Source organism: Pelodiscus sinensis, chromosome 1, assembly GCF_049634645.1.
Source record: "Pelodiscus sinensis isolate JC-2024 chromosome 1, ASM4963464v1, whole genome shotgun sequence".
Taxonomy (NCBI): domain Eukaryota; kingdom Metazoa; phylum Chordata; order Testudines; family Trionychidae; genus Pelodiscus; species Pelodiscus sinensis.
In genome coordinates, this window is record NC_134711.1 from 25195007 (window position 1) to 25220864 (window position 25858).

General features: G+C 45.1%; 1 protein-coding gene across 19 annotated transcripts in view; it reads right to left on the bottom strand.

Moving 5' to 3' along the window:
- The window catches only part of SRPK2 (SRSF protein kinase 2), a 249951-nt gene that overhangs the window by 39126 nt on the left and 184967 nt on the right, over nucleotides 1-25858 (bottom strand). For 18 of the 19 annotated variants that reach the window (XM_075911279.1, XM_075910971.1, XM_075911389.1 and 15 more), the window contains 3 exons: nucleotides 15700-16179; nucleotides 4685-4785; nucleotides 4475-4582 (listed from right to left, as the gene is read on the bottom strand). In XM_075911279.1, the coding sequence (XP_075767394.1) occupies nucleotides 4475-4582; nucleotides 4685-4785; nucleotides 15700-16179 (689 nt within the window). Of the gene's footprint in view, nucleotides 1-4474; nucleotides 4583-4684; nucleotides 4786-15699; nucleotides 16180-21144; nucleotides 21202-25858 lie in introns of all 19 variants that reach the window. The other variant, XM_075910412.1, reaches the window with a different exon arrangement.

Genomic DNA, 25858 nt, shown 5'->3' on the forward strand with positions numbered 1-25858 from the left:
TTGCACCTACAAACCTGAACTCTTTAAAGTAAAGAAAAAAGAATATTTATAGACCAAAAATATGTTAAGGTGAAATAGCACAGAGTGGATCTAGACCAGGGGTCTCCAAACTACGGCCCGCGGGCCGGATGCGGCCCGCGAGGCCCTCTCATCCGGCCCGTGGAGACCTTTTTGTCTGGCCCCGCCTTCCGCATGCCGGTGTGACGAGGCGACCCCCGCCCGTCCCTGGGGCGCCGCCGAACGGGCCCTTCTTGCCGCGGGGGGGGGGCCCTGTCAGGGGTGTGCGGCGTGTACTCACGCCGCGCCGGGGCAGGAGAAGCGGGCTGCTCCGCTGACAAGCGGCCGCGCGGCGGCAAACGGCGCAGGGGGCGGGGGTTAGCACAGGCGGCGTTCCCCCGCCCAGACTGACAGGGCAGCTGGCCAATCAGGGGGCAGGATGGGCGGTGGTGGTAACGCCCGCCCGGCGACGTGCGGGGGAACGTGAACCCTGGCGGGAACTTTAAAAAGGTGACCCCTTCTGCCCGGGGGGGGGGGAAGGAGTGAGCGGTGGCAAGCAGGAGGGGAGGACAGCGTGCAGAGGAAGGGGAGAGCAGGGGGAAAAGCCCCCCCCCCCTTCTCAGGAGTCCAGACCCGACGGCCACCCAGACGGCAGGACCAGCCCCGGCGGGAGGGGTGGGCATCTGGACATACGACCGTCAGCCTGACGGACGAATCAAAGGTGACCGCCCCACGGTGGGGGGAGGTAGAGGGTCACACGAGGAGGGAAAGGAAGCAGCCCAGGGCAGAACTCGTTAGAGTTGGCGGGCTGACGAGTTATGGCAGGAGCCCCGTCAGCCGGACCGGAGCCAGCTGGTTCCGTGTCCTTAGGGCCCTGGGCTGGGGCCCGTGAGTGAGGGTGGGCCCGGGCCCCCCTTTCCCTCCCCTTCAGCACTGGAGGGAGTGCATGGTCAGAGTACCGGCCGCGCTGCGACAGAGGACGCAATAGGCAACTGAAATTCCCCGCGTGAAAGCGGCCCCCGAACTGCTGTTTGATAGTTAATGCGGCCCTCGGGCTGAAAAGTTTGGAGACCCCTGATCTAGACAGTACCTAGAGAGAACAACAATTAAAAAGAAAGGAATTAACAGGTAAGATAAATTTACAAGAACCTAGGTATTTGAAATACATATTTAATGTATAAATTCTCTGAACTCTACCATTCATAGATAATCTAACTGATATGACCCCAAGAAACAACGAAGTTTGATTTCTGTCCTTTACTTTTTTTTTTCTTTCTTTCTTTTTTGAAATGCTGGTGAATACTTCTATTTGCAGATCTTGTAATTCCAGGATATGTTGGTCCAATTCACAGTCAATTTATCTGAAAAAAATCCACTTTTTGCCACAAAGACAACAAACCAATTTGGATGGAGCATTTATACTCTGTATCTTTTAAAGTAGACATCAAAATCACCGGAAACTGAGTTGCAATTTTAACTATGATTGGCTAATACTACCATGACTACTCCAAACACTAGATTTACTAAGATTCTAATCGCTGCGGTTTTTAAAATACTCATTTTTTCAACATGAATGCTCCACTATCCTTTTCATCTTCCATGCTTACAAACTCAGTGTAAAAGGTAACCCTCTGCCACACCCCACATCCACCCCAGAAAATCGATGCAAGGAGCTTCACTCCAGCTACGCAATTCACATAGCTGGAGTTGTGTATCTTGCATCAATTTTCTCTGCCAATGTTAACCTGGCCTAAGTAGAAAACCAGAAGACTGAAATTGTAACAAGTACTCCAAGATGTCCTGGATACAAACCAGTGTTGACTGAACTCCCGGGGCTAATGATCATATTGAGTGAAGCTTCTATTTGGCTGAATAGGCCAATCTGGTTAAGGGCTTCCAACTATTATGCAAGAGCTGCTGTGCCACCACTGAACATCATTCCTTTTCCTCACTGAATCATGCAGTGCTCACACACAGATACAGAAATCTGAGTGATGGATGCAAAACTTGACTGGGATTCTGAGTCAGGAGCTCAGGATGAAGGAGGAATATGGGAGACTAAAATGATGATGTGAGGATGCAGGAGAATGAACACTGTCTGGGCCATGCTGGAGCAATCAGAATGAGCCTGACATGGTCCAATGTTAGCTAGAAAATTACTTGTCAGATGACTAGAATTAGAGGAAAGGCATACAGAAGTGAGACTCCCAGCTCAGGTAGAAAGAATTGATCAAGAAATCTGGACTGAGATGACCTCAGGAACAGAAGAGATGGCATTTTTTATTTTCTCTCATGTCAAATAGGTTGATCGTCAGCAATGTTCCCTCTAATTTTTTTCAACCATGTGCAGAATAAATTTTATGCGCACTGAAGCATGCGCACCACCAGTAAAAACACATGCTGCCAGCTATGGGCACTCTGGGTGCATCTACACAGGGATTATCTCAAATAAGCTACACAAATTGAGCTATGTCAATTGTGTAGCTTATTTCAAAAAAGCTTATTTCAAAATTGGGAGCATTTACACAGCTACTTATTTCAAAATAGAGAACTTTTCCTGTGACTGCCCTTACTCCTCCTACAATGAGGGTTACAGGAGTTGGAATAAAGTCCTCCAGCTTGACAATATTTTGACTTTATTTTGAAATAACTGCCTGCTGTGTAGATGCAGCTAAGTTATTTTGAAATAACTAGTTATTTTGAAATAATGTTGCTATGTAGCTGTACCCTCTGTTAATCAGCTGGACAGCATCAGAATCTCTTTTGGATGACCGCCAAGTGCACAGCTTACAGAGAACACTGATTGTCAGGATAGCCCACACTTTAAAAAGTGGTGGTATTGCCGGAGAGTATGAGAAATGTTGCACTCTTGATGTGATCCTGAAAGGTCTGACAGGCATTATAGATAGCATGAAGCCCCAAAACAGGGGTAGGCAAACTTTTTGACCCGAGGACCACATCTAGGTAGGGAAACTGTACTGTGGGCTGTTCATGTAGGGATGGGGCAAAGGTGCCATTTCAGAAAGGCAGCAGGGGCTGCAGCCACGCATATTGGGACACTGTTTGCTCTTCTTCCCATTCTCCTATCAGGGTGCGAGGGGAAAGTACACAGCTTGCATGCATTCATCTTTCTTCCAGATGCTGAGGAGAGAGGGCAGAGGAGGAGTGCATGCAAGCCTGGCTTGGCCTCGACTCCATAGCCTGAAGCTGAGGCAGTGAGAGCTGTGGTGTTGAGGGACCCAACAGTAATTTGACACAGTAAGAAGGTGCCAAGGACAGAAGACAAGCTGCTAGACAAAGCACCAGAGAATTGAACAAGCAGAGAGTCTGGAATTGAGAGGCAAAGAACGTCTGCTATCACTTGGTATGTTGTTGGCATGGAGATGGTCAGTAATGATGCCAATGTTGTTGGTACTGGACTGAACAGATGCCACATGGCCAGAGCCAGAAGTCAACAGCACAGACTGTAGCAGTTGGATAGACCTGCTCCATCCCACACGCCAAAATAAGTTGAAAGTTGGTCAATGCCCCTCCTAAAGGTGGAATAGTACCTCTGAGACCTGGAATGGTTCCAAGCTCTTTTTATGGGATCTCTTCTTTGCTGCACCAGAAGAGGGCGAACAACCTTTTCCTCATGGGAGAAGCACCAGGATTGCATCATTTGCCACCTCTGTGGGCAACCACTGATAAGATGAGGGCCTTTGTGCCAAAGGGGCCTCCTGCCCTGCTCCAGAATGTTCTGCTTTAGCCAAAAGACTCTCACCACCTGAGTCCTCTTTGTCAATAACTTGCAGATGAAGCACCTCTCTCTAATGTTTTCTTCATCGAGAATCAAGCTCCCATACATAAAGGACAATGCTCAGGCCCTTGTCAGGGGAACAAACAGGGCTGCCAATTGGGGAGGAGACAGAATAGGGGCGCTTGCCCTGAGCCCAGAAATTTAAAAGCATTGTCTAGGGGGTGCTCAGGCCTGGCTGCTCCAGCCTAGCTGCTCCAAGCTGTTCCCCTTCCACCTGATGCCCCACCCCTTCTGGTAGACCAGGAGCCAAGCCTCCCCTGCAGATTGCCCAGGGCCCGTTGAAGAATGTTGCCAGCCCTGTAGTCATCTAATCTACTAATAATAAACTAACACTTAAACTAAATCTATACAAGAAAATTTCTCAGAAACCTGAAAGTGTGAGGTAAAGACAACACACGCAGCTCCAACTCTAGCCATGGGCAGTGAAAAGAAACTGAGGCAGTTATGGCAGGATATTGGAAACGATGATGTGTGTGTGGGGGGGGGGGGAAATCAAACTTACAGTGAAAATATGTTTATCATCTCAGCTACAGCATTGTTCCTGTGTTTACGTAATTTATAATAAGAACCATCTTAGCCAGGACCCCACTGTAAATAAGCAATTGTTCTAAATGGATTTTATTTGGTAAAATAAAGATTGACTGACATAATAAAATAACAGCATATTCTTGTTCTTACCATACAGGCTGTACTCCAGATATCAGCAGGGGTACTGTAACCTGCTCCTATTAAAACCTCTATGGATCTATATTGTCTTGTCTGGATGTCTTCGGTAAAGTGTTTATGCTAAAATGGAAAGAACAGCATTAATGGAAAGAAACTGAACAATAAAAAGTCTTGTTCTGAATAATGAAGGCTAAATAATTAAAATAAGATTTTTATACTTACCACCCAGCAAGCATTTCCCAGGTCAGCAATTTTAACTCTAATTTTATCTGCATTTCTTGGATCCAGAGGATTCACCAATAAGTCTGCAGCACGGGTTTTTGCTAGTACGAATAAGAATTAGAGCAAATAGTATCCATGGCATGTTTTTCATTGTCTATAAACATTTTCTAGTGTAGCACTTCATTAAGTTTCTTAAAAACTTGGGAGATATCAAAATCATTAGCTGACAATTACGATAATTTGAAGTGACAGGTATCTTCACCTTTGTTTCTAATACAACACTTGGTACTCCAGATGTCTCTAATACAGGAACATCCATGGTATGGAGGAAGTGGCTCTGCACACTGCCCCTTTGGCTCCTCCCTGCTGCTCCCATAGTAGCATAGAGTTCTGCCTGAGAGCAGCGGGAGCGCAGAGCCACAAGTGTCTCCAGGAGTGGGGTCCTGGTAAGCACTTCACTCCCATCCCCCATAATCCAGACCCCACAGTGTCTTCCTTGGGCCAGCAAAATCTTTAATCTGGCACACCCTGTTTCCCAGGGTTGCTGGATTAATAAAACAGTTCAAGTGTAATAGCATATTAGATTGTTAAAAGAATTTTAAAATGTCCTGAAGTCTGCATAATTTTCCAATTTGAACATTCACCCATTCCCATCCTGAACTACCAGTGAAACATTTTACTCACAATTTTAATCTGTTCTTAATATTTCACTCAAAATAGAGGGTATCTAATATGTATCTGATATTGAAGATACTGTTAAGTAAGGTGATTTCTGAAGACACTGATTCATAAGTACAACACTCTGTCCACAACAATCACTTTGCTATTTGCAGATTAAAGAAAATAGTTTGCATTGGAAGATGTAAAATGTATAAAATAGATTTTCATGCAGATTAGAAACTGCTAGGTTCTGTATGCTAAGAACAAAATTATTAACTCTGTGGGATATCAGTAGCTCAGAAGTATTAGCATGTGTGGGGGAACTGGAGTTTGTAATTCATGTTTGGTATTGCATTTCCAGACCAACAAGGACAAAGATTCCTATGAAGGACTTGTGCTTCATCTTGGAAGGCACTGAGAAAAAATGTCTCACATCTCAACTGAGTATGAGAAGGTAAAGACAATTATAGGAATCTTCTTTGAGGGGGGAAAATGCCAACCATAACTTGTAATTGTTATGGAAAAAAATAATCAAGCAGAATGTTGATATCGTTTTCAGCTACTACAAACAAATTACAATGCTGCAGAGGACAAAAAGTGATTCTCTCCCTTTCCCCAATGTATTCTGTAAGGGTGGTAGGCTTTTTTTAATCTCCTTCTTCTGAAGCATCAGATATGACTACACCTGGAGTGGGATGTTGGACAGGGAGGGCGCAGAGCTCTGAGAATTCTCTCTTGCAGGTCCTTGGGCCGGCTGGTTCTTGCTTACACGCTCAAGATCACTACATATGAGTTAGGAAGGAATTTTCTCCTAAATCAGATTATCAGTGACTTTAGGCAGGTTTTCACCTTCTTTTGCAGTGTGAGGGTGAGAGTAACTAGTCAGGATTATCTGGGTATATCTTAATCATGTAATTATTTCCCTGCCATTGCCACTGGTTCACTCTGGTCCCTGCAATGATCTGTCTAAGCCAATTGGAGCTGAGAGATTGTGCTGGGGAAGGGGCAACGTGTGATGCCTCTCCCCCAGTGAGTGGTGCAGAGAAGCACATGGAGCAGCCAGCTGCTTTGAGCAGCTTGGAGCTGTTCCCTGCTGTAGGCCACAGGCTGCATTCAAAAGCTTGGTGGGCTGGATCTTGCCTGCCCCAGTCAAGACTCTGTAAAGATCTATGTAAAACATTTCCTTAATATCCTCAATGGACTCAAGCATTGGGGCATACACAATGATGACAACAGCAGACTGGTTGTTAATAAACTCAAGACAAACAATCATAAGTTATAGTGAATCTGACTATCCTAGTCACTAATCTACATTTAGGCATTGGTAGCTGGTTGGTCATCTTAATTCTGTATAGAGACAGGGATGCAGTTCAGCAACCACTATTGTGACTGAGCAGTCCTTTTCAGGCTCTCCTCTGCTCACCCTACATGAGGAGAGGGCTAGAAAAGGTGCCCTAAATCTAGGCTCTCAAATACAATCTAGGGATGTACGGGTCTAGTCGACTACCTGATAAGCACCAGGAGCTGGTGCTGCGACTGGGCGCGAGGTAGGACAGCTGATTCCCAGCTCGTGCTCATTCCTTTCTGCTGCACCTCTGCTTTTTAAATGTATTAAGAGCCTGGTGGATAAGGGGGAAATCGCAGCATCTGGGACCAGGCGCAAGTCGGGACAGCTCTTAATACATTTAGAGATAGCAGCTCTTAATACATTTAAAAAGCAGAGCTGAAGTGGGGTTAGCTCCTGGAGTTGGGAGCTAACCCAGCTGTGGCTCTGCAGTTTCTCTCTTATCAAAATTCCATCGACTACTCGATTAGCTGATTAAACACAATTTAACATCCCTAATACACTTTTGGCTGGATTATCATGTTCAATGGGACCAGTCTGCCTGTGGACGAGATAATGACTTTTACTACATGAAATGTTCACACCCAGATGAACAACAATATAATGTATGTCTGGAAAGAAGAAATGCTATGTTGCCAGGGAACTTGCAAGATATAACAACAGTGTCACTGCCCTGAGTGAGACAGATTGCTCAGATGAAGTTCTACTGAGAGAAGAAAGTGGAGGCTAAACTTTTTTTTAAAATGAAAATCTTCAGGCACATTCATGGTGTCAGTTTTGCAATTAGGAATACGTTTGTCATTCAACTTAAAAGAATTTCCTGAAGGAATCTATGAATGTCTTACGACTCTTAAGAAGGCAGGTGTATAACTGGCTAGAAAAGCATACAAGGAGATTAGTTACAAGTAGTTCATAATCAAGCTGGAAGTGCATATCAAGTGAGGGTCCCGCAGGGATATATCCTGGGTCAGTTCTTTAGTATCTTTATAAATGATTTGGATAACGGCACGAAGAGTGCACTGATCAAGTTTGTGGATGGTTTCCAACTGGGAGGGGCTGAAAGCATTTCAGAGGATAGAATAAGAATTAAAAATTATCTTGACAAACTGGAGAAATGGTCTGGAATAAACATGATGAAACTCAACAAGGACAAATGCAAATGACTGTATTGAGGAAGGAATATCCAACTGCAGAAATACAAAATTGGAGATGACTGTCTATATAGGAGTACTGCAGAAAAGGATCTGGAGATTATAGCTGATCAAAACTAAATATGAGTCAACAATGTAATCTAGTTGCAAAAAAAGCAAACATTATTTGGGAATGTATTAATAGGAGTGTTGTAAGCTAGACATCAGAAGAAAACATTCCACTCTACTCAGCGCTGAGAAGGCATCAATTAGAGTACTGTGTCCATTTATGGCCATCACACTTTCGGAAAGATGTGGACAAAGTAGTGAAAGTCCAAAGACAGCAACTAAAATGAATAAAGATCAGAAAACATGACCTATGAAATAAGACTGAAAAAATGGAGTGTGTGTAATTTGGAAAAGAGAAGGATGGGAGGGAGACATATAATAATCTTCAAGTACGTACAAGGCTTTTGTAATGAAACGGTTGATAAATTGTTCTCCTTAACCACCGAGGACAGGACAAAGAAGTAATGGGCTTAAATTGTAGCAAGGGAGATTTGGGTTAGACATTAGTAAATCTTAGGAAAAACTTCTTAACTATAGGGGTAGTTGAGCATGGGAACAAATTCTCTGCCATTGAAGGTTAAGAACAGGTTAGCCAAACACCTACCAGAGATGGACTAGTAGCTAATACCTACAGAAGCATGGACTAGACGACCAAAGAAGGTCTCTTTTCTATGATTATCTAGAGACAATTCCTGACAGATGCTGACTAACCTGTAATTTATTACACCTTTCCATTATCAGCTTTTCACTCTGAATCCATTTTGTAGGATACAGGATGAATGTATTCAAGCAGAAAGAAAAGAAAGCTAAAAAGTCTGCAAAATATTTAAAGACCATGTGTCCCAAAGGACCCATCTTCTTTTACTTTTCTAATAGATATCAGGATAGTATTCTTCAAAAGCCCATATTAGTAGAGTCTTGCATGGACATAAAAATATGGATCATTATCCACTAGGCTCAACCTGTCATGTGATCTGCAATCTTCTAATCAGATTTTATCTTCATCTGCACAGAAAGACGTACCAGTAGTTCAAATTAAAAAGCCTAATTCGAACTACCTACTCCGTGCCGCGTGTAGCCGCGGGCACGGAGTCCGCACTAACGGGGATTTAAAAATGGCGGCACCCGGCAAGATGCAAATGAAGCCCAGGATATTTAAATCCCGGGCTTCATTTGCAACTTCGACTGACTACATTAACCACCCTAGTTCAAACTAGTGTGGTAGTGCAGACATACCCAGAACGACGACAATCCAGGGAAGTACAGACCAGTCAGTCTCACCTCAGTCCCTGGAAAAATCATGGAGGGAATCCTCAAGGAATCCATTCTGAAGCACTAGGAAGAGAGGAAAGTGATCAGGAATAGTCAACATGGATTCACCAAGGGCAATTCATGCCTGACCAACCTGATTGCTTTCTCTGACGAGATAACTGGCTCTGTGGACATAATTCTTGCCAGCAAGTTAAAGAAGTATGGTTTGGACAAATGGACTGTAAGGTGGATAGAAAGCTGGCTAGATTGTCGAGCTCAATGGGTTGTGATCAAAGGCTCAATGTCTGGTTGGTGGTCGGTTTCAAGCAGAGTGCCCCAAGGATTGGTTCTGGGGCCGATTTTGTTCAACATCTTTATTAGTATCCTGGATGAGGCGATGGATTGCACTATCCGCAAATTTGAGGATGACACTAAGACGGGGAGAGGTACATATGCTGGAGGGTAGGGATAAGGTCCAGAGTGACCTAGACAAATTGGATGACTGGGCCAAAAGAAATGTGATGAGGTTCAACAAGGACAAGTGCAGAGTCCTGCACTTGGGATGGAAGAATCCGAAGCACTGTTACAGGCTGGGGACTAACTTCAGAAAAGGACCTGGGGATTACAGTGGATGAGAAGCTGGATATGAGTCAACAGTGTACCCTTGTAGCCAAGAAGGCTAATAGCATATTAGAGTGCATTAGGAGGAGCATTTCCAGCAGATCTAGAGAAGTTATTATTCCCCGTTATTTGGCACTAGTGAGGCCACATCTGGAGTACTGCACCCAACTCTGGGCCACCCACTACAGAAAGGATGTGGACGCGTGAGAGAGGATGAGGGATTTGGGCTTGTTTAGTCTGCAGAAGATAAGATTGAGGGGGGATTTGATAGCAGCCTTTAACTATCTGAACAGCAATCCAAAGAGGATGGAAAGAGGCTGTTCTCAGTAGTGACAGATGGCAGAATGAGGAGCAACAGTCTCAAGTTGCAGTGGGGGAGGTGCAGGTTGGATATTAGGAAAAGCTATTTCACTAGGAGGGTGGTGTTGTGGTTGGAAAACTGGACGACCATCGTATTTCGAGGAGTTAGTGAATCTTCCCAGTTCTCATCATGTCTGCAAACTAGAAAATAGGCTTTGGCCTGCTGTTAGCAAGGAAAATTCCCAGCTAGCTAGCTTGTTAGAGAGCTAGGCCATGCCTGGCATGGCTGAGCTCATCGCATAGTTGAGATAAGCTCTGAGGTAAACAAGTCAGTCTGTGAGAATCTTCTCAAACAGGCAGGGGTTTGATTTTTTTTTCCCTCTGCACGTAGTTAGTTGCCACTTCTAGAATTTTAATATACAGGCTATATATTGTTTACTGTTGCCAATCCCCTTTGGACTTCCCGAAGGACCTGGAACTGTACAGAGTTGCCTTTTGGACCTGGCCCAGGAGTCCATCCCTTGCTGAGTCAGAGTCCCCAGCAAGCCAAAGGGAAGTTGTAAGCTTTCTCTTGCCTTTTCTTTTTATATCACCTGTAATATCTAATAAACCTTTCATTTATTCGCATTAAGCGATTTGTTTCTTCTTGGTTACCCTCCAAACCTGAGAGCAGAGTCTGGCTGATTCAGCCTATGAAGTAAGAAAGGTGGTGAAACACTGGAACGGGTTACCTAGGAAGGTGGTAGAACCTCCATCCCTAGAGATTTTTAAGTCCCAGCTTGACAAACCCTGGCTGGGATGATCTAGCTGGGGTTGGTCCTGCTTTGGGCAGAAAGTGGGACTTGATAACCTCCTGAGGTCTCTTTCAGCTCTGGGATTCTATGATTGCGAGCAGGGACTGAAATAAAGAGCAGCACAGGAGCAAGGTGAGGATCTCAAGAGATGGGTTGAGGGCAGGAAATGGATTTGCATCATGTGCTGCTGCTGCTCAGAAATCAAGAGCAATGGCATCTGGCAACTGAGACATCTGTCACATCTCACTGAAGCAGAGGGGTACAGTGTAGGAGCCCTGCCCGTTCCAATCCCCACAGCAGGAGATGGGCTCTACTGCTCTGGAATCTGGCCCTTGCCCAGGGCATTTCTAGCCCTTGCCCAGACCCAGCCCTCCTCTTCTCCCAGAAATCAGCAGCCTCCCTCATATATTCCCCGCACTGTACTAGCCAACAACATAGAACAGCCGAGTGGAATGGGCAGCATGTATTCCCGAACCAGAACTGGGTCTGGTGCTCCAGCAGGTCAGGGCAGAAGGGGAGGGTGGTGGCGTTTGAAGTGCTTGGGTAGGGTGAACACTAGGCCCCTGTGCTCTTCACTAGGCCCTTCACACAGGGAGGTTTGGGAAACCACCTCCACCTGGCCACTGTGGATATCTGCGGATATCTGCAGATATGTAGTGCTCAACGCATCAATACACACATAGGCACTCATAGTATCCAAGTCACAATTCTCAAAACTATTTAATCTATGTGCCAAACTTGCGATAATATCAAATAGCACCCAAATAATGAAACCCCCAAATTCACAATAAACTTCCTTATAGTTACAAACATCTTACTCTTTCTCCTTTTTAAAAAAAATTACTTCTACTGGAAATATGCGCCAGATTTTTTGAATTTTGCAAAAAGTTCATCTATACTCTATTCCAAATTATTGTTTAAAGACTTTTGAACCAAGAAAATGGGTATGCCTTTTTTACTTAAACCATAATCATCATCGTCGTCTCTACCTCTTATCAGAAAGCATTTCATAGCTCTGTCGAACCAAAGCCAATGTTCTTTACATTATCACCTTGTTCATTCGTTCATGGGATCTTTATCCTTTTTTTGATGTGTTTTTTTTTTTGCGGCAGATCACTGGCAATAAACTTTCATCGACAGGCTGAAGTTTTTTCTTCTCTCCTCCCTAACATCTACTGAACCTACCAAATCTTTCTCTTGTGTCAGTTTCCAAATATGTCTAGTAAGTGGAAATGCACCAGCATTCTAGGAGCATAGATTCCAGAGCTGTGATTTCATGATTAAATCACATATAAATATCACTTGTCCCTCCTTTCCCTTACTTTTCCTTTATTAGTTAAGTTTACTGTTCTCTGCTTCTTCCCAGTCTCATTATCTTCTAACTCAGCAAGTGCATAATATTCTCAGGAACTAATTTATTTGCTATTCACTATACTCAAAAGACTACTATGCCTGGCTCTGTTCCACACCCTTATTTGTAACCATTCACAAATCTCCTCGTATTCTTTAACCTCCCACACAGTGCTTGCATGAAGCCTGATATACAGATCACAACTAGTTCTAAAAAAACCTCACCAAGCCAGTACTTTGTGTCTCAGCCATGCATTAAGAAAATGCAGAGCCTATACTTCTTTTTCCAAAGTCTCACAAGCACATCTGAGGTCTTCTGCTCAATGCTAACAAGGCTGTCTGACCTTTATTGTATTGTTCTTAATTAGGGCTGTCAATTGACATGCGTTAACATCTGCGATTAACGCAGGGCAGGATTAACACATTCATTTAACGCGTTAATGCTGTGCTGCCCCTTTGAAGTGCTGCTCCACTGCCCCTTTGAAACATGTGGAGGCGGGCTTTCAAAGGGGCAACCGCCTCACAGCTGGGGACTCCACAGCTGATCCCGGGCTCCGCATGGCATTTCCCCAGAACCTGGGGTCAGCTGACCCTGGGCTCCATGGCAGCTGCCCCTTTGAAACGCCAGAGGCAGCTTTTTAAAGGGGCAGCCACCGCACAGCTGATCCGCTGCGCAGAAATGCTGTGGGGAGCCCAGGGTCAACTGGGGACTGCCCAGCTGATCCCAGGCTCCCTGAGGCATTTCCCTAGAAACCGGGATCAGTTGGGGAGTCCCCAGTTGACGCTGGGTTCCACTGAAATGCCATACAGAATGCCTTGCGCTACCCCTTGGAAACGTCACCCCAGTGCTTCAAAGGGGCAGCGCTGCATGGAGCCCAGGGTCAGCTGGGGACTCCAGCTGACTCCTGGCTCCGCCTTGCGCTGCCCCTTGGAAACGCTGCCCTGGCGCTTCAAAGGGGCAGCACTGCATGGAGCCCGGGTCAGCTGGGGACTCCAGCTCATCCCAGGCTCCATGCAGCACTGCCCCGTTGAAACGCCACAGCAGCGTTTCAAAGGGGAGGCACATGCAATTAATCGTGCAATTAATCGCGCTTAAAAAATTTTAATCACTTGACAGCCCTATTCTTAATTCAGATGTTTATTAGTAAGGGTGTTCTAGCCATGGATATTTTTAGTAAAAATCATGGACAGGTCAAAGGCAGTCAACAAAAATTCATGGCTTGTGACCTGTCCATGATTTGTACTGTTTACTTTAACTAAATCTGGGGGGTAAGGAGAGAAGCCTTAGGGGCAGCAGCCTGGGTCCCCCACTGGAACTTGTATGGAAAGGGGATACTGTGCAGCCCAGGACCTTCTCTATTTCTGGGGGCAAGGGGAGGAGTTGTGCTGTATCACTGGTAGGCTCCTACCTCACTCTGTGTGGCTCCCAAGAAGCAGCAACATGTCCCTCCCTCAGTTCCTAGGTAGGTGCATGGCCAAGCAGCTCCATGTACTACTTCTACCCTGAACACCCCTCCACACAGCTCCTATTTTCAGGGAAAAATGGCCAATGAAAACTGCAGGAGTAGCTCCTATGGACAAAGGCAGCACCTGCGGGCAGAGGCAGTGTGTGGAGCAGCCTGGCATTACCTCTACCTAGGTGCTGAGAGGGGGACATGTCCCTGCTTGCAGGGAACCCCTGCCTTAGATAAGTGCTGCCCAGAGCCCTCATCCCTCTACACGCTGCCACACCCAAACTCTTGCTGCTGTTGGAAGATAGGGAGTAATGTGGCCCGAAGCCTCCCCAGAAGCAGCTGGTATGGTTCAGAGACTGACTGAGCTTCTCAAGCGGCTCCTGGGACAGCCACACTGGCCACTGCAGAAGTCATGGAGATCCCGGAGAGCTCTCACTTAAGTCCTACCTCTAACTCAGACCAAAATCTATTATATTTGGACTCATTCTTGATGCTGCTCTCACTTCAGCTGGTTTCACAGACTCCAGTCATTTGGTATTTCTTCTTCCCCCTCCCCTACTTTAGTTTTTACTTGCAGGATCATGCCTTGTTATATTGTTCTTGCTAGAATTGCTTACTTGTGGAGCTAGTTGCAGGAGCAAAAAAATAACTCTCTCTGGTTTGGGTCACACACTGTCCACTGAACCATATGAAAGGAATTCTGCCTAAGAGCAGCTCAGTTGTAATTCTCCATGGCTACTATGCTTGGTAAGGAAGGAAAGGGAAACAGTCAAGAACTGTCTTGTGGCACCTTCCACAAGGAGCACAGCAGGGATGGGAGAAGAGTGGCATAGAACTCAGCACTATAGAAGATTCTGGAGTGTTGCACAGCTCGCAGGTACCCCTGAGAAGCCAGAACAGGAATAAAAACAGTCCATAATCTGAAGGCTATGAAGATGAAGCACAGCATCTCTCCCTAGGTATGTGTTGCTCCTGCACATAACACTTTTCCTGAAACAGCAACATTGAATGAAAGCAACTTTGCTGACCGGGGACGGAGGGAGGCATAAAGGGCAACTGCCCCAGAGCCTGGTGATTCAAAAGGGCCAGGGGCTCCTGGCCAACACCGCTGCTACTGCATTAGCCCAGGAATCCCAGGTCCTTTAAATCGCTGCTGGAGCACTGTGTGCTACAAGCAGTACTAAACGCTGGGGGTGTGAGATGTGGCATGGCACTCCAGGTGGTGCTGAGGGCTGGCTGCCCCAGCCCCACCCCTTCCACCTTAGGCCATACCCCTTCCAGGAGACCCAAGGGCCCTCCCAACTTGGCATGGCTGTCAGTTCTCCTGAGTGAAAGTGATCAGAGGGTATCCCAATAGGTTCTGCTATTATTAATTAGAGCCATGTGCAGGAGTCACACTGCAGGTATGATTCTTCTGCACGGAAATTTCAAGTGTGATGAAAAAGAGAGGGGAAAGCATGCAGGATAAGAACATAAGAGCGGCCATACTGGGTCAGACCACTGACTCCAGCTCCCTGGTTCCCCTCCCAGCCACTTGGCTCTGCTCCCACCTCCACTCAGGCTCCTGGCCCCTGGCCCTCCTCCACTCCTGGGATCTCAATCATGCCCCTCTCCCCTCCCTGGCTGCTAGCCTGGATCTGCTCCCAGATGGGCTCCCAAACACTGTAACCTCTGCCACCAGACTCCCAGCCAGCCCCCACTGCCAGCACTCTCTGGTCCAGCAACATCTATGGTCTTGCTGAACTATGCGTGTTGCCAGACGAGAGTGTCCTGGACAAGAGAGGTTCAACCTGTAATTATAATTAAGATTTACCATTACTATAATAACTGGAATAAATAAGCAAAAAAATTGAATTTTAGATAATTCATCAGTCTCCAGATAAAAAGTAAGCTCTCATACACACATCCTTGAATAGGGTTAAGGTGCACATACACACCCCCACCCCCATCATTTAACCCCATCATTCCATTACAAAAGTAAGGTTTCATTTGCAACTCTCAGATACATAAAGCATTTACAAGAGTGGGGACAAGTACTCACTTTTTGGCAAATCTCCAGTACTAGATGCTGAAACTGTTCTGCTCCTATCGTGAGATGGGCTGCTCTCCTCTCTTTCAGTTACAGATGATCCCTCAGAAACAGCTGAACCACAAGCTATAGATTCTAAAGCTCCAGAGAACATTGAAGCTGAAAATTCAGAGAACTGTGACTCGGAAATTTTATGACGTCCATTTGGCAATTCACCATTAAACTGTTCATAGGAGCTGCTATAAGAATAATCACTTTTTTCATTTGGCTCATCAAGGTTATACTCTTCAGGATTTGGGAAGTCGTCTTCTTCCTCATCTTCATCTTCAATCTGTTGTTCCAATAAAAATGGGCCATTTACAATATGGCCATTTGTTTTCGGGGATTCTATCCATGTAGGATCTGTGTTGGCAAGTTCCTGTTCAACATCATCATCTTTCTCTGTGTTTTCTTTTTCTGTGTCTTCTTTTTCATCCTGATCATCTGCTTCACCTTAAGAATGTAATGAACAATATATTAGAAATACATTATTATATTTTTATAATATTATGAATTTTCATGATCTTTAACTCCCAATAATTACTGGATTTTAGTGTAAAGAAACACTGAATATTACTTAAATACACAAAGATTTTCAACATTAACTTAAAGTCTTTGTTTCATTTATTAGGCATCTCATTTCACTTTTTATTTGGAAATGCATTCGTTTTGCAACTCTGACTATTTTCCAATTTAATCTTTTTTAATTATTTTTCAGCAACACTAACGAATTATAATTATTATTCACAATTTGTATTGCAGTGATGCCTTATGCTAAGTGCTACACTAACACATGGACCCCACTCCAAAGACATGGACATGGACCACCTCCAAAGAGCTCTCAGTCTGCAGCTCTGATTCTGCAGGTTGTTACATATGTAGACAGCTGTACCCGTGTGGAGCCACTGATTAAAAAGGCACTCTTCCTGGGCATAACTAGAGCCCTACGAAATTCACAGTCCATTTGGGTCAATTTCACAGAAATAGGATTTTAAAAATCATAAATTTTATGACTTCAGCTCTTCAAATCTGAAATTTCATATTGTAATTGTAGGAGTTTTGAAAAGAGGGTGGTTACAAGGTTGGGGGGGTTATGATATTTCTAATCTCATTTCCATGCTACTAATGACAGTGTTGCATGCAGAGCTGCACAGCCAGAGAGCAGTGACTGCTGGCCAATAACCCAGCCCTAAAGGCAAACATGCCGCCAGCAATAGTACAGAAGTAAGGGCTGCCTTCAGAGCAATGCTCCTGCCCAACAGCTACTGCTCTCCAGCCACTCAGTTCTGAAAGTACTGCAGAAATAAAGGTGAAATATCATGACCTACCCCCACTTAAAATAACCTCTAGACCCATAAGAACAGCATATTGGGTCAGACCAACGGTCCATCTAGCCCAGTATCCTGTCTGCTGACAGTGGCCAATAACAGATGCCCCAGAGAGAGGGAACACAACAGGCAGTCCTCACATGATCCCTCTCCTGTCACTCATTTCCAGACAAACAGAGGCTAAGGACACCATTCCTACCCATCTTGGCTAATAGCCACTGATGGACTTAATAATCTCCATGAATCTATATAGCTCTTTTTTGAACCCTGTTAAACTTCTAGCCTTCACCACATCCTCTGGCAAGGAGTTCCACAGGTTGACTGTGCGCTGAGTGAAGAAAAAATTTCTTTTGTTTGTTTTATACCTGCTGCCTATTAATTTCACTTGGTGACCTTTAGTTCTTATATTTTGGAAATATGAAAATAACTTTTCCTTATTCACTTTTTCCATACCAGTGATGACTTTATAGACCTCTATCATAATCCCCCTTAGTCTCCTCTTTTCTAAAATGAAAAGTCCCAGATTTTTTAATCTCTCTTTTTATGGGACCCATTCCAAATCCCTAATCATTTCTGTTGTCTTTGTCTGAACCTTTTCAAATGCTAATATTTTTTGAGATGAAGCGACCACATCTGTACGTAGTATTCAAGATGCGGGCATACCATGGATTTATATAAGGGCAATAAGATATTCTCCGTCTTATTCGCTAACTCTTTTTAAATGATTCCTAACATTCTATTTGCTTTTTTGACTGCTGCTGCACATTGAATGGATGTTTTCAGAGAACTATCGACAATGACTCCAAGATCTCTCTCAAGTAGTTGTAGCTAAATTAGTCCCCATTGTATTGTATGTATAGTTTGGATTAATTTTTTCCAATCTACATTACTTTACATTTATCAACATTAAATTTCATTTGCCATTTTGTTGCCCAATCACTTAATTTAGTGAGATCTTCTTGAAGCTCTTCACAGTCTGCTTTGATCTTAACTATCTTGAGCAGCTTAGTATCATCTGCAAATTTTGCCACCTCACTGTTGACTCCTTTCTCTAGATCATTTATAAATAAACTGAATAGGATTGGTCCCAGGACAGACCCTTGGGGACACCACTCTCTGCTGTGAAAACTTATCATTTATTCCTACCCTTTGTTTCCTGTTTTTTAACTAGTTATCAATTCATGAACCGACCTTCCCTCTTATCCCATGATAACTTACTTAAGAGCCTTTGGTGAGGGACCTTGTCAAAGGCTTTCTGGAATCCAAGGATACTATATCCACTGGATCGCCCTTGTCCACGTTTGTTGACCCTCTCAAAGAACTCTAGTAGAATAGTAAGGCATGATTTCCCTTTACAGAAACCATGTTGACTTTCCCCTAACAAATTATGTTCATCTATGTGTCTGTCAATTTTATTCTTTACTATAGTTTCAACTAATTTCCCCAGTACTGATGTTAGACTTACTGGTCTGTAATTGCCAGGATCACCTGTAGAGCCCTTTTAAAATATTGGCGTCACATTAAATCAGCTTCCGTAACTCATGACTGGAAGATAGCTAAAGGATAGGTCATAAACCACAGCTAATAGTTCCGCAATTTCACATTTGAGTTCTTTCAGAACTCCTGGGTGAATGTTACCTGGTCCTGGTGACTTATTAAGTTTACCAGTTTGTTCCAAAACCTCCTCTAATGACACCTCAATCTGAGACAATTCCTCAGATTTGTCACCTAAAAAGAATGGCTCAGGTTTGGGAACCTCCCCAATATTCTCAGCCGTGAAGACTGAAGCAAAGAATTCATTTAGCTTCTCTTCAATGACTTTATCATCTTTGAGTGTTCCTTTAGCATCTCTATCATCAATGGCCCCACTGGTTGTTTAGCAGGCTTCCTGCTTCTGATGTACTTAAAAACCTTTTGCTATTACTTTTTGTGGTTTTGGCTAGCTGTTCTTCAAACTCCTTTTTGGCTTTTCATATTATATTTTTACATTTGACAAAGTTATGCTCCTTTCTATTTTCCTCACTAGGATTTGACTTCCACTTTTTAAAAGATGTCATATTATCTATCACTGCTTCTTTTACTTGGTTGTTAAGCCATGGAAGTACTTTTTTGGTTTTATTACTGTGTTTTTAATTTTAGTTATACATTTAAGTTGGGCCTCTATTATGGTGACTTTGAAAAGTTTCCATGCAGCTTGTACAGACTTTACTTTTGTCATTGTACCTTTAAATTTCTTTTTAACTAACTTCCTCATTTTTGTGTAGTTCTCCTTTCTGAAATTAAATGCCACAGTGTTGGGCTGCTGAGGTGTTTTTCCTACCACTGGGATGTTAAATTTTATTACATTATCTTCACTATTTCCAAGAGGTCCAGTTATATTTACATCTTGGACCAGCTCCTGCGATCCACTTAGGACAAAATCAAGAATAGATTCTCCCCTTATGGGTTCCAGAATCAGCTGCTCCAAGAAGCAGTCATTTAAGGTATCAAGAAATTTTATCTCTGCATCCCATCTGCAAATCCCTTCTGGGTCAGGGACCGCAATTTGAGAAATGCTGGTCTTCGCTGTAGTATCTGTGTATAATACATTTGAACCTCTGTAATCTAGGTGCCCCTAATCCAGGAACACCCAGGGTTTGGACCCTAGCAGGAAGAGGAGGAAGCAGCACTGAATGCTGCCGCTCCCCTTTCGCCCAGATGTGGAAACACCTATGCAGCAAAGCACTTGCCCAGAGGTTTTTCCCCCGCTGCTCCCATAGCAACAGGAGATGGTTCCTGGGAGCAATGTGGGGCACAAAGCCACATGTGCCGCCCAAGAGCAAGGTGCCAGGTAAGTGCCTCACCTCCAGCCTCCTTACACTTACATCCCACACCTCCCAACCCCTTTATGCACTCTCCCTCCCTGACCCTGCATCCCTAACCCAAGAGCGCTCCTGCACCCTCCCTCCCAGGCTGTGTTCCCTCTAAGATTTTCCATCAATGAGCAGAGTGAGTTTTGTCCTGTGCACCAATATTGAAGTCATGTGAGCTTGTTGGGATGTGTGCCTCTGTGATACTCACCAGTGCCCTGATCCCCAAGAAACCCAATGCAGAGACCCCTGCCGCCCCCTTGCTAGAGCCCTGAGCCCTGCTCCCAGGTAGCAATCCCTACCTCATGAGGAGGTGGTAAGACCTACCTACCCCCCTTCCCCCACAGGAAGCGCTGCTCCCAGGGGATGCCCAAGGCTGCTCCCTGTGGGATTGGCTGAGAATTCCCACTTGGGGCAAAAGGAAGCTGCTGCCAGTGCCCAGGGTTTGCAGGGAGTAGGATGCTGGGACAGTGACATATAGGGAGCTGGGGGGTGGGAGGGGGACACCAGCAGGGGCTCTGAGAGACAGAAGGCAGTGAAGAGGGAAAAGAGACAACAGGTATGCAGGGGGTTCCCAGCCCTAGGAGGAGCTGCACTGCAGCCCAGCTCTAGCTCCAGCAGCCATCCACCATGCAACTCACCCCAGGAGCAGCTGGGCAGCCACCACATGCAGCCTATATTGCAGCTCCAGCCCTCCCCCAGGGCTGCGTGTGGTGGCTGCCCAGCTGCTCCTGGGGCCAGGAGCAGCTGGGGAAGGGCTCGAGTTGGGGCCAGGGCCCACGTAGTGGCTACCTGGCTGCTCCTGTGTGCTGGGGTGGCCCTGGCCCCAGGCGCAACTTCACAGCAGCCCCTGCCCCAGCCCATGGGACAGCCTCCCACCATGCGGGTGGGGCTGGAGCAACGTGATGGCTGCCGGAGCTGGGGCAGGGGCGAGTGGTGGGAGGCTGTCCCATGTGCTGGAGCTAGAACTGAGGCTCCTGTGCAGTTGCGCCTGGAGCTGGGGCCACGGCTCAGCTCCAGCTCTGGCCCCATACCTGGGAGCTGCCACATCGCCACTCACCCCGGGAGCAGCTGGGCAGCTACCACATGCGGCTCTTGTCACAGCTCCAGCCCACTCCCAGGATCAATGATTTATCAAATCACTGTAGGAGCACAATAAATAATCAACTCACAAAACTAACAGTACCAATAATTAAATGGCTGATTTAATTACACACTGACATCTCAGCCCCCCAACTCACATCCTGCAAAGGACCAGTCTTTCCTGGCAGGCATCCCCTCACAGCACTTCAAGTAGTCTGTTAATGAAACAAAAAGAAGTAAAATGGCTCAGGAAGAGAATAAGTATCTGAGCTGAAGAGCAGACACCATCATGCAGTGGGTGTTATCTGCTGACCAATTAGCAGGTCTGCAATGTCTCTGACTCCACTTTCTTTGGAAGGGAAAGAAATAGTATCGGCCATCTGGTTGTTGTAGTGGTGACGTCTGAAGGAGCACACTTCTTCCTTGTTATCTGGTCCTTCAGTGTTGAAATTCAAGCTGATAATTCCCCACAGGACAGACCACTTCAGTAATCTTTGGGTCAAATTGGAAATCACAGGTTTGCACTCCAACTTTACTGTCCAGACAACCCTGGTTGAGTGAGGCCAATCTAGACACTCTATGCGCCCTCCTGAAAAACTGATTTTTTTGTCACATCCACAGGTCCTGATCTTGTTTGCCAAATGCATGGAAAAGTAAAAATAAGCCCCCTGGAGGCTGAAAGCTTCAACACCCTCTGGATCTAATGACAGTATTACTGAGTCTAGGGTAACAATCTTGAATTTCAGATGTTAAATAAAGGTGTTCATCATTCTGAAAACTAGAATCTTCTTCGGTATAATGAAAAACGTGGAACAGAAGTCTAACTCTACGTAAGAAACAGGACCCTCTATTGTTTTGAGAGTTGAGAGAGAACTCTCTTCTAAAACAAGATTCTTATGAGAGAGTCTCTGAAAAGGGAAATGGAAGGTGGGTGAGTAGTAGATATAAGTATGGAAATGAACCAAGTAGCCAGGTGATATGTCAGAACCCATTTGTCTAATGTTAGGAGTTCCATCACCCCCTCCAATGGGGTATATTCACCCCATATTGGCCTGGAAGGGGTTAATAAAAGTCTTTGGGCTTAATAACCCAGACCCCATTAAGCCCAAATGAAGTGTCAAGCCTGTGCAGAGGTGTTAAAAGAGGAAAAACTCCAGGTCAGTAGTGGCTGACAAACAGAAGGAGCTGGGGAGCTGGGGGGAGCAGGGGGAGGCGAGGCTGGCAGGGGCCATAGGAAACAAACAGCCTGCCTAGAGGAAGGCCGAGCAAGGCCAGAGGCTATCCTGAGAATACTAGATGCTAGAGCCTCCCTGGGATAGACAGATCTGGGGCAGGACCTTCATATTTGCTTTGTTCATCATAACTCATCTACTGTCCTTTGAGAATCTGAGGAGAATGAGCCCAGGAAGGCGCTATAAAAAAAAGGCACAGAGACAGGTCAAGGAAGGCTTTAATAGCGAGACCGTACCTGCTTACTACAGGATCCCTAGCTGAAACCCAACAGTAGAGGATGGGCCTAGGTTCCTCTATGAGCCCATCGAGGATGGTGGTGTGAAGATCCCTGGGGACATGGATCCAGACCCATAACTAAACTACTATTGTGCTGGACTTGATTTACCCTGGAAGGTGTGGACTATATGGGACCTGACTGGGGGGGCCCATGCATGAGAAGAAGTAGAGGACTGCAGGCCAGAATGGCTATAGAGAGGGCATCAGAGGAAAGACCCTGCTATATCCCACCCAGATGAAAGGGGACACACTGGTTGTGAGTTGTCTATCTATACTCCCAAAACAGGGGGGTGGGAAGCAGTTCCCAAATGATAGGCAAGAAGAGAGAGGAGAGATCTCACGAATGATCTGGCTCAAAAGGAGGAGAAGCAGAGAAAAGAGTGGTAAAGAGTAGAGTCCAATTTACAACCAGTACCAGAGAATCAGTTGAAATCAATGAGAGTCTTATAACTCATAGCTGGGATAAATGTATATCTTGTGACAATATGGCATTCAGGTACACTAGATACCTGCAAATTGCTCGGTACCAGTGTTAGCAAAGATGTGTAGTCCCTGAAATGAAGTGCTCAGTACCAGCCATCAGGTAATAAATGAAAGAGATGGGGAAAAAAATCTGAGTAAATAAATACAACTACAAAATTTATAGATACAGCCATATGGCCAAATCTTACAATAAACTTTCCTTAGCTTGGCAGAATTTGATTTTTTAATATAATTTCAACAGATATAATCAATGTTTACTTTTAAGGTTTTTATTATTCTTCATCATCTAAAATATTCACAGTTGAGGAGGATATCAGGCAATTGCATAATGACTGTAGACATAAAATTCAAACAGCTAGCTAAAGCTTTGTAACTGTTAAAACACGAATTCTCAATATCATGTCAAAATACCCTTAAATCAAACTCCCGATAAGTTTTCAAACACTATTTTTCTTACGTCATCTGTCTGTAAATTGTGACTGTCAATTAATATATTTGTCAGCATGTGTACAGTGAAATCAATGTTTACCAACATTTACTGATAAAAATCCAATTCTTCCAAGCCTACTTATATTATCTACAAAAAACTATCCTACCACTACCTAAATGTATTTACTGAATGCCACCTCACCCACATCAACAGATGGGGGAAACTCCTGGGGCTGGCCATAAAAGGGAGACAGTCCCAGGAGAGAAGTGCTTGCTAAGGGACAATAGGTAGCACTGCTCCCATGGAACTCTATGGCACCTCTAGCCAGTTGAGGGAGAGGAGTGCTGACTGGCCAGCATTACTCAGCTCCAAGAATATAACAGTTCAGGGGGCATGTACAGCCTCTTTTGGCTCCTTTTCAGAAAGTCACCCTATTCATTCAAACTAGGAATAGGAACCCTTCCTGACAGATACCATGACTCTAACTGACCACCAGTTTAGGGAATCAGGAAGGAATCTTTTTCTCCCATTGGCCAATTCATGGAGGCCCAGGGAATTGTTTGTTGTCTCCACAGTCCCTGACAGTGGGTTAAGTAGGAACAAGCATGGTACCTAAATAAAGGTACTGGGGTGGTCCTGCTTACTCATCCCAACTTGTAGTCAGTTTTCAGTGTGGTTGAGACACAAAAAAGAACATTTCCCAGAAGTAAAAAATGTGGGATTTTGGTGAGGGGCCTTGAGTTCATCTGACAGAGTGAGATCCTGTGATCATTGTGGGCCAAAGTCAGACCTTGTGGCCCTTGCATGCTGAGGTCTCACAGAGGGAAGGGTGTTAGGATTCACAGAGCTGAGTCCTGGCGGATAGACCAAGAAATCTTACCGCATACTAAGGGTTATATGGTAAGGAATCCTGTAACTCCTGCACTGGAGCCAATTAAATGTCTGGTATGGAGGAGCAGGAGTGAGGGGTGGGAAATGCCTTTTTTATGCTAATAGTTTTATAAAAGTTGAGGTCTGCCATTTAATTCCATACATGTGTTTGTTCTCCTTTTGCCACCATCATTTTGTCAATATCAATGAGAAAGCCAAACCCCAGGACTGCAGACAAAGAAAGATTCCATCTCAGGCCAGTATGGAAAAACAGAAATAGCAGTTGGGGTCCTCCAAACACCCAGTGAAATGACACAAAAAAGTCTGAGTGCATATATAGATCAAGAAGAACTCCTAAAAACACAGGTATAGATACAGATATATAAAATCTCCCATGCAAGGACATATGTGCACCATTGTTCCCTCCAATTTTTTTCTTTCCATGCGTGAAATTAATTTTGTTATGTATACCAATATCATGACAATGTGCAGATGTGCACTACCAGTAAAACAAAAAACCTAGATATTATATTTTTTAAATGTTACCATAGAGATAATTTCTTCAGCCAGGATAGGTTAGACATTTTAGAACTGACTACTCAAAGAATTAAACTAAGCATAAGAGAGAAATATAAATTATGAAAAGCATAGACCAGTCAAAAAACAAACAACAACAATTCAACGAATAAAATTACAGAGAATATATGTACATTGCAGGCAGCCTCAAGAGGTAACAATAACAACAACAATACAAGTATATGCTGTGAGGTGACTGTACACCTACAGCTGAATACACATATGGACAAGTACCTGAAGAACAGCAAAGTACAAATGTTAAATCTGTCTCTGTCACCAACAGAGGTTGGTCCAATAAAACAGTGGTTCCAAACCACGAACCCCTGTCGGCTGGGCCTCAGTACTCTGTTAGGCCAAGCCCCAGCTGCTAATAAGCCCCATCCACTGAGGTTCCCATAGCAGCAGGATGAGTGGCACGGCAGGCAGCTGGGCATGCTGAGGCTGGAGCCAGGCCAAGGTGAGAATGTCCCTAGTGGGGCAGCCTCACCGTGGCCCTGGTTCCAGCTCCAGTGGCTGCTATGCGATCCAGCTGGCGGGGCTGCATGATAGGCGTCTGAGGCGCTTGGCGGTCTAGTTGCCTCAGACAAAAGCCATGTGTCACGTGGAGAGCAGCTGCCCGGGCCAAGCACTGGGTGCCACATGGAGCATGGCTGCCCAGACCAAGCACTGCACGCCATGTGGAGGGCGGCTGCCCAGGCCGCTGGGGCCAAGTCCCGCGCAGTGCATGGAGAGCAGCTGTCCTGGCTGCCGGGGCTAAGTGCTGTGCAGAACCTGAAGGTCGGCTGTCCCGGACACCTGGGACAAGTGCCGCATGGAGAGCAGCTGCCCCAGCTGCTGGGGCCAAGCACAGCATAGCATAGCATACCACAGAAAGCTAAAAAGAGTAGGCAATATAAATGCACAAGCACATCTCTGTGGTGTGAGTTTCAAGGAAAAATTTTTTTTTTCATTGTTTGCACTTCTTGGTCTCCATTCTAAGTCCACGTGCTGAGAATAGGGTGATG